The sequence below is a fragment of the Megascapheus bottae genome, chromosome 25 (genome assembly GCF_031878675.1).
Source record: "Megascapheus bottae isolate mThoBot1 chromosome 25, mThoBot2.hap1, whole genome shotgun sequence".
NCBI lineage: Eukaryota > Metazoa > Chordata > Mammalia > Rodentia > Geomyidae > Megascapheus > Megascapheus bottae.
The window spans coordinates 9,997,793-10,014,644 of record NC_143533.1 but is presented as its reverse complement, the minus strand read 5'-3'; the positions used below and the strand labels follow the sequence as shown (position 1 = coordinate 10,014,644).

At 38.9% G+C, this 16,852-nt stretch overlaps 1 protein-coding gene across 11 annotated transcripts in view; it reads right to left on the bottom strand.

Annotated features, from left to right (window-relative positions):
• Herc1 (HECT and RLD domain containing E3 ubiquitin protein ligase family member 1) overlaps positions 1 to 16,852 on the bottom strand; it is a 183,000-nt gene that overhangs the window by 19,336 nt on the left and 146,812 nt on the right. For 10 of the 11 annotated variants that reach the window (XM_090358216.1, XM_090358217.1, XM_090358215.1 and 7 more), the window contains 14 exons: positions 16,217 to 16,344; positions 13,988 to 14,115; positions 13,048 to 13,248; positions 11,551 to 11,681; positions 10,356 to 10,555; positions 10,055 to 10,160; positions 7,767 to 7,913; positions 6,500 to 6,601; positions 4,472 to 4,645; positions 3,461 to 3,754; positions 2,740 to 2,805; positions 2,461 to 2,586; positions 1,744 to 1,882; positions 168 to 349 (listed from right to left, as the gene is read on the bottom strand). In XM_090358216.1, coding sequence (XP_090214342.1) covers positions 168 to 349; positions 1,744 to 1,882; positions 2,461 to 2,586; positions 2,740 to 2,805; positions 3,461 to 3,754; positions 4,472 to 4,645; positions 6,500 to 6,601; positions 7,767 to 7,913; positions 10,055 to 10,160; positions 10,356 to 10,555; positions 11,551 to 11,681; positions 13,048 to 13,248; positions 13,988 to 14,115; positions 16,217 to 16,344 — 2,124 coding nt within the window. The remainder of the gene's footprint in view (positions 1 to 167; positions 350 to 1,743; positions 1,883 to 2,460; positions 2,587 to 2,739; positions 2,806 to 3,460; positions 3,755 to 4,471; positions 4,646 to 6,499; positions 6,602 to 7,766; positions 7,914 to 10,054; positions 10,161 to 10,355; positions 10,556 to 11,550; positions 11,682 to 13,047; positions 13,249 to 13,987; positions 14,116 to 16,216; positions 16,345 to 16,852) is intronic. The other variant, XM_090358226.1, reaches the window with a different exon arrangement.

Below are 16,852 nucleotides of genomic sequence, written 5' to 3'. Positions count from 1 at the left end.
CTTGAGCCTCAGCACCACTTCCGGCTTTTTTTCTATGTATGTGGTACCGAGGAATCGAACCTGGGTCTTCATGCACGCTAGGCAAGCACTTTAACCACTAGGCCAAACTCCCGGCCCCAGCTACTATATTTATATTCAAGGGCAAACTTATCCATGTCATGCCTGACCTGCACCACTTCTTCTCCTTGTAAGGCCTCGATCTGCCTAGGCCGCCGCTGCCTGTCGCTGTTCCCATGGCCAAGTTTACCATAGTCACCATCTCCCCAGCTAAAGACTTCACCACTTTCTGTCAGGGCCATTGAGTGCCCATCAGAACCACAGGAAGTCACCAGTTGAGTCACCACAAAGCCTGGAGCAAAGCAGAAACACAAGTGTTAACTGGATATTCAAACTTCTGTTTACTCAGAATTACTATAGAATGCCCTCAGAATAGAAAAGCAGCAAAATGATGACGTAGATCTAAAAGAACTTTCCTCAGTCTACTGTCAGGACTGGGAGCAGTGACATAAAGTGCTGATGACAGGCAAGAGGAGAGGATGACAACGGTCATGGACACCAGTGACATACTCTCACCACTCCTCTAATTGGATTAATGCACAGAACTCAGGAGGCAGAAAGGAAGCCCCAGTTTTCCAACTGCAGAAACGGAGCCACAAGAGGTCTAGTAGTTTGTGTAAGGTCCCAGAGCCAGGAACCAAAAGTAGCAGATGGAAATCCAGCCCATGTTCCCTTCCCCAGATCCTACTGCTGCACTCCTCCCACACCACCAGGAAAAAAACCAGAGTTCCTAAGGAATCTGTTCTAAACGCATTATTGCAGGTAAAGTTTTATGTGAGAGAGTGTGTGTGTGTGTGTGTGTATGTGTGTGTGTGTGTGTGTGTGTGTGTGTGTCTGACATTGGTACTTGAACTCAGGACCTCGCACTCAGCATTTTTATTCACAAGTGGTACTCTATCACTTCATTGTGCGGTTTTGAAATGAAGGAGTGCTGACTTAAGAGAACAAGCCAGCGGTCCTGCAGTGGGTTCTCTAGAGGCATTCTTTCTCTAAGCCACTTAGAACTCTGCCAAACGTGCCCTTTAAGTTACAATCACAGGAACGGATTGTTAATTTTAGTGAAACACATGCATGGTTGCCACTGCTATTAATAGCAATTTTAAAGAACTTGTTTATAATCTACACTGGGTCTCAAAGCCAGTTATTTAAATAGTCATTGAATTCTTGAATTGCTATTATAAATAACTTGTAAAATAATATAGTTTAAAATATGGAAATCAAGGCTATCTCCAAGCCTGAGATTCAAATGGAAGTGAAAAACTCTATGGCTTCATCTAACAAAAGTTAGATGAAGTATAAGGCAGCTTAAGCTTGTAATTCTAGCTACTTGGGAGGTAGGTATTAAGAGACTGTCATTTACAAGACCCTATTTTGACCAAGGACTGAGAGTAGTGGCACATGCCTGTCATCCAAGCTCTGGGGGATGACTAGATGCAGTGGTATGTACCTGGTGGCCTAGTGATACAGGGGAAGCAACAAATATAGGTAGGTCAGAGCATAAAGTAAGACTCTATCTCAGAAAAATAAATTCACAAAGGGCTCATGGAATGGCTCAGGTGGTAAGTACTTGTCTGGCAAGTGTGAGGTCCTGAGGTTAAAAAAAGAAAAAAGGGAGCTCCTATATAAACACACATTCCTACAACAGCTCACAGTTTCTAACCAATTTTTAATTAAGGACAATTTTACCTTGTAAGGCTGAAATAACTGTCAGCACATGAAGGTCATCTGAGTTCCCCTGTCCCAATCTGCCATAACTTCCTTCCCCACAAGCCAACACTGTACCATTGGCCTGGATGACAAAGGTACAATTCTGACCACAGATAACCTAGAATAAAAGCACGAAATTAAAAACACAACCTTTATCATACAGCTTTAACATGCACACATTTCAAATGACCCCATATTTACAAAGGATATCTATTAGTTCTTTTATCCTTTTAACTAATGGGGAAAGGTTGTATAATTATGGTTTTCTTATAACCCAACCAAGACAGTTAGGAACTATGAGATTATTGCCAACTATGCAGAGTTAAGACAATTACAACGACAAAAGAGATATTAGAAAGAAAATACTGAACACTAGCCTAGGCCTGGGATATAGCTCAGCGGCAAAGTGCTTCCCTAGCAAATTCAACATCCTGGGTTTGATCCCCAGTACAGAAAGAAAAGACCCCTACTTCCCCTCCCCCACAAAAAAAGACTGGACTAGAAAGAGGCAGACACTGGAGAGACACAAATAAAGAAAAACAGTTAGCTGTGGGCAGCTAAAAGAGAGAAGAGAAAGCAGTGGTCTCCACCATGGCTTTCTTTAATGATTCTTCATAGTAGACTGAATTTTATCCCATGTTACTGCCAGCAAAGGAGTTAGAACACTCAAGGTTTCTTCACATTTTACCCGGTTACCTGCTGGGCCTGTGAGAATGAAGGGGCTACAGCAGGTACCATCACATTTCTTCCAGCTTCTGCCAGCTGCCCATGCCTGCCAGCACCCCACAAGTAGACATCACACTTTCCTCCCAGGTGCCAGTCCTAGAAAAAACACAATCACAGAAGTTAGACTCATTTGTTTTCAAAAGCATGTACTGAATACCAGCATATGCAAGCTTCTATGGAAGGCACAGAGACACTGTGTTTCCCACAAAGACTGAGAACCACTACATAGTTCTACACATCGTTGCTTACCTCAGGTCTTGAAGTTGCCCAGGACATAATTTGTTCATCCATGCCATTAATCCATTTGCTGTTATCCTGGAACACAGGGTACACATCAGGATCAATCCTACTGACCCAGGATATATCAATTATGAAACTAAAAGCAAATCCTCCTTTCCATAAAAGTACATGGTAATGTGACATGGTCTCCCAGCTACAATGGTAAGTCTACAATCCAAGCACATGCGTGGTCCACATCTCAAAAACAAATGCAAATAAGGGCTGGTATGGTGTAGGAGCTAAATGCCTGCATAGCAAGTATGACACTGTTGAGTTCAAATCCCAGTATTACCAAAACCTACCAAGTAAATTATAATCTATATGTAGTGTAAGTCTCACAAGCTGACTAGGAGAGATTGCTAGTATCTGTCAAGAAACAGATATTAACATAGCTTATCTAGATATATAGATCTATATAAGGCACTTAAACAAGCACCTATCAACAAAAAAAAAAGTAGAAATATGGGACTATGCCACTGAGAGCCAGCAGGCTCTCATATAATCAATCTGTCACCACAGAGGCCTGCCATCAGGACTAGAAACAACCATCTGAAAGAAGAATATTTTTAATTTATCCGAGAGCAGATCTTTTAGCTATTCAAGCTAGCAATACCTTACTAAGGGCTGTTGAATGTCAAACACCCATGACATAAGCTCAGCTACAAATAATAGCAAGTCACATCACATTTACCATCAGAAATACTAGTTCATCCTCTGGAACAGGCTCGAGATCTGGAACTGTAAAAGATTCTGGAAACTGTGCTCCATTGGTCAGGGCTTCGGCAGCTTTAATAGTGGTTGAGAAACATTCTAACCAGGCCCACTCATTTGGATTCCAGGTTGCAGGGTCAGGGAGGCAGTTCTGGTGATGGGGTGGCACTGGGGGGCTACACAACAGCTGATCCAGATGAAGACCCACAGCGAGGGAAGCCAGACATTGCATGTAGGGGCTATGGACGAGCTGGTCACCACAAACCACATGAGGCTGAGAAAAAAATGCAACATGTCATGTTTAAGGGCTTGTGCTAAATATTCCAAATTTAACTATATCCTTGTTTACTACACGTTGAGCTTTTGGTTTCTAAACAATTTTAAATTCACAGAACTACTAGGACAATACAGGGAATTCCTATATACTCTTCACTCAATTTCCTGCAATGTTAACAGCTTACATAACCATGACACACCTATCAAAACCAAGAAATTAATGTTATAACACTAATTAAATTACAGAGCTTTGTCCATTAGTGACATTTTTCAATACCAAGATCTGGTACAGGACATTGCATTTAATATGTTTTGGCTATGTTTTTTCCTGATTAAGAAACAAAACAAAAGCTGGGTGCTAGTGGCTCATGCCTGTAATCCTAGCTACTGCGGAGTGCTGGCTCAAGTGGCACTACCCTGGAGTCAAAGAAGTTTAGGGACAGCACCCAAGCCCTAAGTTTATGCCCCAGGACTGGCAAAATACAGAAAAAGAAGATATGAATGCTACAATTTGTGAGAGGGGGGACCTGTTTTCATTTTACTCTGACAAAAATAAAGTAGTAATAGGCTTAAGGGTTATTAACTACTTTAGATACAACTGGCTTCATCTAGTTCTGCCAAAATGGCCACACTTATTTTCTTCAACTCATGCCTTCTTTAAGGAGATAAGCTGAAACTCTTGATGACCAATTTCTCCTGGACAGCAATCAGTTACCTTTTCATAGGCATATTGCTCCTGAAGCATCATGGGTAGCCGCTCCAGAAATGCTCTCATGCAGGGGGCCATATTTAATCCCAGAACACCCTGTTGTTTCAGTGCTGTCCTACAGGTTGCTAAAACATGATTGGCAGCAATCCACTCTGCTGTACAATTCACAACCAAAACATCCTGTTTGAAAATAAATCATGCAACATGATAAATGTGTTTAAATAAAAGATAATGCTACTCAGTCTAAGATGCTACTCAGTCTAAGATGCCCATTCAATCTAAGACATTCCTTGTAGTCACTACATTTAGTACTTTCGCTTTAAATATATTTTACACCCGAGAAGGTTGTCTTTTTAATAGCTATGGAACTTCAAAATATTCTAAATCTTGTCTAAGAAAAAACGAGTGGTGACTCATGCACCTGGGAGAAGGAGATCAAGAGGATTGTAGTTTGAAGTAAGCCCAGGGAAAAAATTATATCCCAACAAATAAGCTGGGCATGATGGTTTATATCTGTAATCCCAGCTACTTAGGAGGCATAGGTAGGAGGATCTCATCCTAGGCCAGCTCTGGTCAAAAAAACAAAACAAAGCAAAAAAACAAAAAAAAAAACTGGAGAAATGGTTCAAGTGGCAAGTTATTAAGTGCAAGGTTGTGAGATCAAACTCTAGTGTGGTAAAAAATGAATAAATAAATAGTAATGTGAAAACATGTGAACTATACCAGCGTCATGTGTAGGATACACATTTAAGGAATGTAGTATACATTTCAAAATCTCACATGACCACAGGATACCAGAGGAAACCATTCTCTGCTTACTGAGATAGACATCGGTAGATGCTGCAGAACTTCTGCACTCTGATGCATGGTTTACTAACACAGGCCACTCCAGCTTGGGACACCATAGAAAACAGTTCTAAGATGAATTCACCTTATGGACTCCTTTAGAAGGACTGCTCATGCAGATTCACAGCTTATTTTTAACATCTTTTAACTGTATAAAATGTAAGCCAAAGCAGACCACTAACTCTGCTCTTTAAGAGTGTGAAAACTGGGCACAGTGACTTATGCCTGTAATCCTAGCTACTCAGGAGGCTGAGATCTGAGGATAGATAAAGGTTCAAAGCCAGCCCAGGCACAAAAGGACCTGAAATTATCTCCAATTAACCTCTATAAAATGGAAAGTGGGGCTTGGCTCAAGGGTAGAGCAGTAGCCTTGAGTTAAAGACCTCAGGTACAAAACCCAGGCCCTGGAGGAGGGTGGTAGCCTTGAGCAGAAGCACTCAGGGACAGTGCCCAGCCTGAGTTCAAGCCCCATGACCCACCAAAATATTAAAAAAAAAGAGTGAAACATCAGACTGTAGACATAAATTATATCATGGAATTATGTCATAGGATACAGCATAGGGAGGGGAAGCCAGTGAAATTTCAAAGCATATATATATATATGTGTATATATATATATATATACATATATATATTATGTCTCTGACATTCTGAGATGAAATATGCTTTTCAGAAAAAAATTCTTTAGAGGTTATTTAGTGCTGAATCAAAAACCATGGCAGAGCCAAGTGCTGGTGGCAGAGGCCAGTAATCCCAGCTGCTCAAGAGGTTGAGATCTAAGGATCGTGGTTAAAATCCAAACCCCAGGCAGGAAAATCCATCATACTCTTATCTCCAGTTAACTACCTACAACCAGAAGAAGAGCTATGGCTCAAGTAGTATAGTGCTAAACTTGAGCAAAAAAGCTGAGGCACGTGGACCCTGAGTGTAAGCCCTTTCCACAAAAATCAGATAGAAAGTCAAAATGCACTTTGTATCTTCCAAAAGAAAAGAAATTTCTAAAAAATTAAGCACCTTCATCAAAGCCCAGGGGGCAGGAAAAAGAATACCAGGCAATAAATCAGAAAATCAGGTTTTAATTCTCCACTAAATAGTTATATACTCCTCTGTGGAGTGAGGTGCTTAGACTGTGATTTCTAAAATGGCGTATAGCTTACATTTTATGGGTTAATATAACTGTAACTTTACCTTTGATCTATTTGAGCAAGCAGCCACACCAACTTCTGGGATCCACACTGTGGTTTGAATGGCCCCGGAGCCTATGACAACAGTTTGCAAGACAGAGCCATCCTAAAAGGACATACACTTATCAACAATTATCATTACAGAACATTCAGGTATCATTCATATTGAATGTTTATTCTTTTCTTAGTGGGAAAAATTTCTTTAATAGAATATTTTTTTTAATTTATTGTTATTGTAAAGGTGATATACAGAGGGGTTATAGTTACGTAAGTGAGTAAGGAATACATTTTTCTTTTCTTTTTTTTTTTTTGGTCAGTCATGGGGACTGAACTCCGGGCCTGAGCACTGTCCTTGGGCTTTCTCAAGGCGAGAGCTCTACCACTTGAGCCACAGTACCACTTCCAGCTTTTTTCTATGTATGTGGTACCAAGGAATCAAATCCGGGTCTTCCTGCATGCTACGCATGCACTCTTATCACTAGGCCAAATTCCCAGCCCTACATTTCTTTTTGAATAATGTCACATAATGGTTGTACTTTACAGTCACAAAAAGTATTTTAAAATCTATACTTTAGCTTATCCAACAATGCCAACTATTTACCTACTATTCAATTTTCTGATGTTTAGATAACCTCAGTTATTATCAGTAAGAATATTCTTTTTTTCCTCATAGGGCAGAGGATTGTTAAAGAGCTTCTTCAATATATTATTCCATAAAATATTCCCATGATGGGATAACTTATCATAATATATTTCAGTTAATGTATTTTTGACATACAAATAAAAGCCATGGCTGGTGGCATGTTGGTAAACATAGCTATTCAGGAGGCTGAGATCTGAGAATCACAGTTTGAAGCCAGCTCAGGCAAGAAAATCTATGAGATTTTTATCTCCAATTAACCACTAAAAAGCTAGAAGTGAAGGTGTAATTCCAGTGGTAGAGTGCTAGCCTTTAGCACAAAAAATCAGGGACAGAGCCAGCCCAGATCCTGAGTTAAAGCCAGCACACACAAAAAAAAGTTTAATTTTTTTTTTTTTAAACTGAGGGGCTGGGAATGTGACTTAAGGGTAGAGTGCTTGCCCAACATGCATGAAGCTCTGAGTTCAATTCCTCAGTACCACATAAACAGAAAAAGATGAAGCAGTACTGTGACTCAAGTGATAGAATGCTAGCCTTGAACAAAAGAAGCTCAGAGACAGGTCCTGAGTTCAAGACCCAGAACTAGCAAAAAAAAGTATTTTTTAAAAAAATACATAAGCTCTGCTCTTACCTTTAAAGACCAAATGTTCATAAGTCCTCCAAGTCCACCAGAAACCAGGGCCAATCCATCAGAACTGAAGGCTACAGTCCGAACAGGAGTGATATGTCCCCGTAGCTGATAAACACATTTGACACCTGCCGATTTCCTGTAGCCATCCTGCAATTCATTGTTTTTAACATGTATTAAAACTAGAGCAAAGGGGGTACAGTGGCTTATACCTATAATCTTAGCTACTCAGGAGGCTGAGATCTGATGATTATGGTCTGAAAGCCAGCCTGGGCACTAAAGATCATGAGACTCTTATCTCCAATTAACCACCAGAAGTGGGGCTGTGGCACAAAGAGTAGGGCAGTAGCCTTGAGCTGAAGAGCTCAGGGACAATGCCTAGGCCTAGAGTTCAAGTCCCACAACCAACAAAAAAAAACAAAAACAAAAACAAAAACAAAGCTAGAGCAATTTATTGGTTCAAGACTTACAAGTAATTTAGAAATACTGCATTTTAGTACTCTAATGTTAGGTGTCTGGGAAGAGATTCCTTCTCTCATAAAGGTTAGCTAGTGTGACAGGATAAATCTGTTGTTTCACCCTTTCTGATACATTACTAAACTAACTTTCTGCTAAAATCACAGAAATGACTACACTTCAAATTTCCAGTATCCCTCAGATACAAATATCTTTGGAAGAAGTAACCTTTATGGTCTTTAAATGAATGACTACAGGACTGTTATAACCAGAAGGAAAAGGGAGCTTAAGGTCAGGGAAAGAGTAAAGAGGAAGCGGAATGGCCAGGTTGATCATAGGAGGAAAGTAGTACAAGATGGTAACACTGGAGCACTGCAGATAGTCTGCTTTGCTCTATGGCCTAGGGAGTAGCCCCCATGAGAAGCCTGAGTACTCACCTTGTTACAGACACAATGTTACAGACAGAACCTTCAGCTAATAGAAGAACCTATTTGTGTAGTCACCACATGACATTCACTATTGGGGAATATAAAGGAAATTTATTTAAAGCTAAAATGTAAAAATTCAACCACTGATATTGGAAATTTGTACCATGGACAAAAAGAAGAGCAATAGAGTGCAAAGAAAGTGGACAGTGTCTCAATTTAAAATGGTGTGCCATTTTCTATAATTGGTAGGTTTTATTTATTTATTTTTGCCAGGCCTTGGCCTTGATCAGGGCCTTGGGCTTTCCCAAGGCTAGAACTCTACCACTCTACCACCGCACCACTTCGGGCTTTTTTCTATGTATGTGGTACTGAGGAATGAACCTGGGTCTCGTATACAAGAACTCTACCACTAGGCCAAACTCCTGGCCCCAACTGGTCAGTTGTGGGACTTGACCTGTGGGCCTAGGCATTGACCTGGAGCTCTGCAGCTCAAGGCTACCACCCTACCCCTTGAGCCATAGCGCCACTTTTGGTTTTCTGGTGGTTAACTGGAGATAAGAGTCTTATGGACTTTAGTGCCCAAGTTGGCTTTGAACCTCGATCCTTAGGTCTCAGTCTTCTGAGTAGCTAGGATTACAGGCATGAGGCATCATGCCCAGCCTGGGAGATTTTATTTCTATAATAACAAGTGAGGAGCGGTGTATGGTGTTTCATGCCTATAATACCAGCTCCCCAAGAGGCAGAGATTAAGAGGACCATGGTTCAAAGGGCCAACCTAGGTAAAAAAAAAAGTCAGACTCTTTCTCAAAAACTAAGTTGTGGGCTAGGAGTTTGGCCTAGTGGTAGAGTGCTTGCCTAGCATGCATGAAGACCCTGGTTCATTTCCTTGGTACCACATATATAGAAAAGCTGGAAGTGGTGCAGTGACTCAAGTGGTAGAGCTCTAGCCTTGAGAAAGCCCAAGGACAGTGCTCAGGCCCTGAGTTCAAGCCCCATGATTGACAAAAAACAAAAACAAACAAAAAGCAATTTGAGAATAGTAAACATATTTCTGTAACCTCAGCTATCTAAAAAAATGCAAGATAGTATCTGAAAAAGAAACTATAGCAAACGAGGCTGGAAGTGAGGTTCATATATTACAGTGCTTGCCTACCAAGTACAAGGCCTTGGGTTTAAACCTGAGTATTAAAAAATAAGAAATTATAGAAACTCTATTAATAGTAGGCTCTCAGTTCTAGGGGGTACCAATTAACTCTGTGGCAGCTCTGCCCTTTATATAAAACATCTGCGCCTTAGTTTTTGCTTTTATCTTTGGTCTTCACATCTTCTGACTCCTGACTTGGAAAACTTGTATTATTTTATCTATTTATGGTTTCAGATAGGGTCTTCCAAACACTAGAACTTTACCTGACAACTTGATTCCTGGTCCCACCATCCTTCTGAGCTGGTCATGCTGCTCTGTGAGATATCTTGTGGAATACGCCAAACACATACTAAGCCACTCTGACAGCCACTTAAAAAAAAGTCACATAAGGAGATTACCTACCAAGCTTCACATGGGAAAACTGCTCTCTGAGGTAATCTTATGATATTACATAGCCTACAAATAGTAGCTGGCAATAAATGATCTGAGATTACTGAAAAGCCACTTTTAATGCGAGGAAGTCTCTATGAATATGAAAGTCAAGGCAAAAATGTATTAACATACGTAGCCAGTAGTAACTGTAATTTGGATCCTTTTCCAGGCAAGCTGCACCAGGCGATGCCATTTACAATGGACGGATGGCAGAGTGAGTGTAGACAGTGCCAGCATCCTGAAACAGGCCCCCAGAGTTTCACAGTTTCTTCTTTGGCACATGTCATCAGAATATGACCTGTGGGGTCCCATTTCATACTAACAAGAGTCTCCTTAAAATGGGAGTGAGAGGAGGGAAACAAAGTGAGGTTTCCTTCATAAATAAATTCTTTATATTATAATAACTTATACTTCTATAATTCAATTTTTTTGAAATCAATGTTTTATATGAATTAGTTATTGCCATATAATTCCCAATCATTAAACCAACTTATCCTCTAATACAGTCTACATTATGTATATTTATTTCCACTGATGCCTCAATATATGGCAAGTTGAATGAGTATTGAAATTCTCACTGTTGGGGGGGGTTATGTTACCATTCATGTGTATGTGCATTTATGAAGCCATTTTATTGACAGTAATTAGCACAGCAAAAAATAAAAACCTTAAAAAATGTACAAAGATCTCCTCACACCAAGTGAGAAAAATCTAGGACATGGCTTATATATCTAGGACATGGTTTATATATGATCACTGCTTTTATGCTAAATTTTTTTTTTTTTTGGCCAATCCTTGGCTTGTACTCAGGGCCTGAGCACTGTCTGTGGGCTTTCTCAAAGCTAGCGTTCTGCCACTTGAGCCACAGCACATATATATGTGTGTGTGTGGTACCAAGGAATTGAACTCAGGGTCTTCGTGCATGCTAAGCAAGCACTCTACCACTAGGCCAAATTCCTGGCCTCTTTTCTGCTACTTTTAAATCCTCTTTCCACATCTTTCATCTCCTGGTTTAATGCCTGTATATTACCTGCATAGGTATCCCCATAACATGAATTGGTGACCTGTTTTTAGGGTATAGGATCCACCTTCTGGAATGGAATATTTGGCTATTAATTGAGGCATCTGAATGAGGAGTGTTCCTAGGGCATTCTCATGTCACTGTCTCATTTCACTTCTTTCAGTGGCTTGATGCATGTGTGCACATAGCCCAAAGACTATATAACAATGGAATATCAATTTGTGATTTATGTTAAAAATTTAAAGAGACTGGTATCGAATAATATTATAATAAAGAAAATAGACACATTTGTGAAGTGGTATTTACCTTATGTGCATCAATTAGAACAATGCCTCCCTTCTCAAGAGGTTCCTTGGATCCCATTAACAATTTTCCATCAAAATATCCCACAGCAAATGGTCTGTCTTCACTGAACCAAGCAATGCAAGTAACAGATACTAATAAGATATAAATGACAGGGGGGGAGGGGAGAAGCAAATTTGTTATCTGACTTAAAAGACAGCCTTGGAAACAAATACATGCTACAGCTACCACTGTGAGTTTGGTTTTCCCAGAGCTTTTTAATGAAATCCACAAAATGTAGGCTTGCAGAGATTAAGCTTACTTTTTTTCAAGTCATTTATAAGTGACAAGACTACATCTTTTAAATCTTTCATTTATATTCATACTGTTTTTGTTTGGTTTTGCATTGCAGTACTGGGGACTAAACTCTAGGCCTTGTGTATGCTAGGCAATTACCCTACCACATCCCCCGCCCTTTCAGGCGGAGATTAAAAAGAGAGACAGCATACTGAGTTCATCAATTTGAATATAAGTCACTGTCTCAGGTTCTTTCCTTTTGGAAAAAATCTAATAAATGGAGAAATGAAACTGGTGGCTCACACCTGTAATCCTAGCTACTCAGGAAGCTGAGATATGAGGATCATGGTTTGAAGCCAGCTAGAATAGAAAAGTGTCCCTGAAACTCTTATCTCCAGTTAATCACTCAAAAAACAGTAGTTGAGGAGCTATAGCTCAAAGTGGTAGAGTGCCTTGATCAAAAGAGCTTAGGGTCAGTGCCCAGGTCCTAAGTTCAAGCCCTACAACAGACAAAGCAAAACAAAGAGAAGTGAAATAACCCCATGGTCACAGAATATTCCAATATTGCCCCTGCTTATTCAAGTATGTTTTCAAAGTCTACTGCAATTGTCTGTCCTAGCCATTTTTATTCATCTTTGCTGAATATTTAAGCATATGCAACCATGAAAGGCTAGGAAAGAAGTAAAATACAACTACTCAGCTGAGTAGTTTTAAAAAAAAAAAACAACTCTTTTATTCTGTCAAAGACTGCCAGATAAGCAGATACTTTTAATTATCCTACTCTCCCAATTACCCTACTAACAAAAATTACCAAGATGCCTTTCTAGTCAAAGGTACATAATGAGAAAATACGTATAAGCAGACTTTTTACTATTTCTTTTCAGAGCAGGAATTCTCCATCATTCCCCTTTCTCCATTGTACTCATTCACTAACAATTTCATCTCTTATTAGTGCTATTACCATTTTTTCCTCTTATACAGTTATAACTTTCAAGAGAAATTTGAAGCCTGCTATAAATGTGAAGTCTTTTACAAAAAGGATGAATAACTAACAGGTTATGGTAATATGAAATCTCACTTGCGCTAAGAGGTATGGTAGGATTTAGAATAGAAATAGCTTTCACTTCAGCAACAAGTAGAAAACAAAGTCAAGAATATTTGTGAAACCAAGAGGCAAACAACCTTTATGTCAATGTGGTTTTAGACACTGGCGTGGTTATTTACCGTCCTTTCGGTAGCAGTGCTCCAGTTCTCGCCGGTGCATGGTGGAAGCATCAACAACTTCAATCAGTCCTACAGACCCATCCATCCTCCCCACCAGTAGTAACTCTGCACACTCTCCTGACCAGGCTGCTGCTGGACCCTCTTCTGGCCAAGCCAGGGCAGACACCCAGTGAGGCTGGATATCTACTAATCCTTTTCCTCCTACAAAGGGAGAAAATGGCAACCAGTTGCTACTTAATTCTTCAGAACAAACACAAAAAGAACAACAAAAAGTAAACATCATTTAATTACTAATACATCCAATGAAGTTTTTAATTCCATAATGGCATAGAAACCAATTAGCTGTTGATGACAGGATCCTTCATTATATACATGTTATTAACAAGCTACTAAGCTTTTCCACTATTAATAAGACAAAATAATAGTTTTACAGAAAACAAAGTAAAGGAAAATTCTTAGTGCCAAATATCAAACACATAAGTCCTTTTTTTGTAATTAGTGGAAATCCAATTAATATGTATAATTTACCTACAATTTAGGATAGATGTAAGTGAACAAAACACTAATAAGCTTAAGAACACAATAAAAACTTTTTCCAGAGAAGGAAATAACAAACCAACAAGAATTTGTATCTATGAAACAAACACAGAGATAGTTCAAGTAATTCAAAGGATTACATAGCTTAAAGTCCAATGGCCACTATCTTAGTGGTATATAAAAAGAATTTTTAGCTTATAGTTACTAGGTTAGCAAAAATTCCTAGAAATAAAGGCCATGAAATAAGGATTTTTCTCTAATTTAAGCCATAATATGCAAAGACTTTTTCACAACTATTGAATATTTCATGAATTCCAAAATAAATAGTTTTGTATGGGTCAGAAGGCTAAAAGAAAGATGTGAAAGTACCCACTGAAATTATTAGTATTCTCATAACTCTTACCGTTAACTTGCCAGATATTAACCATCTTTTCCAAAGCCCCAGCTAGGTATTTGCCACTGATACTCCAAGAAACAGGTGAGAAGCTTGGATCACTGGGTGACCCAAGGCTTTCTTCAGCATCTCCTTCCCTAGAATAGACACATATGGAATTTGTATCCCCATTACTCAAAATTAAGCCAAACCCTAAACCTTAAAAAAAAATACCTTTCAAAAGCTCAGCTAGCAGTATTTGACAATTACAGATTTGTTTTATTTCACCATGTAAAAAAATGTGGAAGTATAAAATGATACTTAGAGGCTATTCTTGGATCTTTCATTATATACTGTGTGTTATTATCAAATTAAAAACAACTTTGTTAATCATCTAATACATAATTTGTTAGCAAAGGCATTCAAATTTTTATGGATTGTATACATGGTTATTGTCAGAGTATACTGATTTCGGTTTGCCTAATGTCTAAGAAATCCTCAGGAAAGAAATATTTACTGTTGGCTATATTTGTTTTAAAATGTATCACTGTGATTCAGAAAGCAATGTAATTACTTGAATTTCTAAATAGTAATTTCCAAACAAGTCATGAAGACTAATGCAAAATTTACTTGCTTTTCTATATAATTGAACATTTATTTGCTAGTACCTCTAATCAATTCTTCTTCTTCTTCTTCTTCTTCTTCTTCTTCTTCTTATTATTATTATTATTATTATTATTATATTTTGCCAACCTCAGGACTTGAACTGAGGGCCTGAGCACTGACCTTGGGCTTTTAAAGGCTAGAGCTCTACCACTTGAGCCACACCACTAGGCCAACCTCCTGGCCCCACTTCTGCTCAATTCTGATTAAGTCCAAATACAGGTGGTTTAAATTATATTTTCTTTTTTCTTTTCTTTTTTTTTTTTTTGCCAGTCCTGGGCTTGAGCTCAGGGCCTGAGCACTGTCCTTGGACTTTCTCAAGGCTAGAACTCTACCACTTGAGCCTCAGCACCACTTCCGGCCTTTTCTATATATATGTGGTATCAAGGAATCGAACCCGGGTCTTCGTGCATGCTAGGCAAGCACTTAAATCACTAGGCCAAACTCCAGGCCCTAAATTATATTTTCTAGCATAACATAGTGGCTCATTCCTGAAAGCCTAGGTAAGCAGGAGGCTAAGATTTGGGAGGATTGCTGAGATTGGAAGGATTGCAGTTTAAAGCCAATCTGGATAAAAAGTTTGCAAGCCTCATTTTCAACCAATAACAAGGCATGGTGTTATACACCTATTATTCTAGTTACATATAAGGCTAAGATTGGGAGGGATGCAGTCTGGAGGACAGCATGGGCAAAAAGATCATAACATTATTATTTTAACCATCTCAACAAAAGAAGCTGGATATAATAGCATGTACCTGTCATGTTAGCCATAGTGGGAAATACAAAATAGAAGAATCATCATCCATGTATGGGCTAGGAAAAAAGTAAGACTTAAGCAATATCTCAAAAATAAGCAATGAAAGCTGAGTTCCAGTAGCTTATGCTTATCCTAGCTACTCAGGAGGTTCAGATCTGGAAAATCACTATTGAAATCTAGCCAAATTGTATCTACAATTAACCAGCAAAAAAGCCAGTACAGGAGGTACAGCTCAAATGGTAGAGTACCAGTCATGAACAAAAACATCCAGCAAGAGCTTGCAGTCCTGAGGTCAAGCCCCATTCTCAGTACAAAACAAACAAAAAATACAGCACAAAAAAAAAATATGCTAGAGGAGCCAGGTACAGTGGCTCACAGACCTGTAATCCTAGCTAACTCAAGAGACTGAGATCTGAGGATTGTGGTTTGAAGCCAGCTTGGGCAGAAAAGTCCATGAGCCTCTTAAACTACTCAGAAAAAGCTAGATGTGGTGCTCTGGCTAAGTGGTAGAGTGCTAGCCTTGAGTACAAAGTGGCTATAAGGGATAACACCTAGGCCCTGAAGGGGCGGGGGTGGGGGTGGGGGTGGGGGGAGGCTACAGGTAAAGGTCAGCATTGAGCCTGCCTAGCAAGTATAAAGCTTTGAGTCTGAACACCAGTACCACTGAAGAAAATAAATTCTATTTTCCAAATTACTACCCTCGAAAGTTAAAAACATATACATTCAGTAATTGTATTCTAAAAGTCTTAAAAAGTGAGTGGCAAATAGTAATACAACAAAGATAAGGCATGTTTAGTTTACTATACACTTAAATGTTACATAAGTGATGCTGCACTCACAGTCTGTTGAACACACAGGTTTGTTGCAATGAATATTGCTTCTTGGTAACATTCCACACACGGATGGTGCCATCATTGCCACTTGTAGCCAAGAGACCTTTTTTATTACACCAAACGCATGTCATTACCTAGAGGATTTTAAAAATAGTTAAATAAAAAACTTCTTGAATATTGCTTAAGTGATAATACCATTTCAAAAATTCTATTAAATTAAAAAGATTCTAACCATGAAACTATAAAAGAAAAATATCCATGGAACAGGTCATTTATTGCTTAGTGTCTTACAATATATCTGTTTTTGCTTTAAAGTACCATGCCAAATGCCTTTGAATTATTCAAACCACTAAATTTTTAGTTCAATATTTTAAAATATTTACATGTTTTAGAATAACATAAATTACGCAATAATTTTAAAGATGCTTAAATAATTCAGTTCAGTCTTCACTCCTGAAGCATACTTAATCACCATTCAATAGGCCCAGTGAGTTAATAGGCCAATTAGTTTTCCAGTTGTGCAGTCAATGCTTCATTTTTTCTGAAGCTATATTTTTATTTCCCCTATATTTCCTTCTCATTCTATTTGTATACTTATATCTACAGAGGAAGTACAGTTGGTAACTACTGGGAAAAATCTTG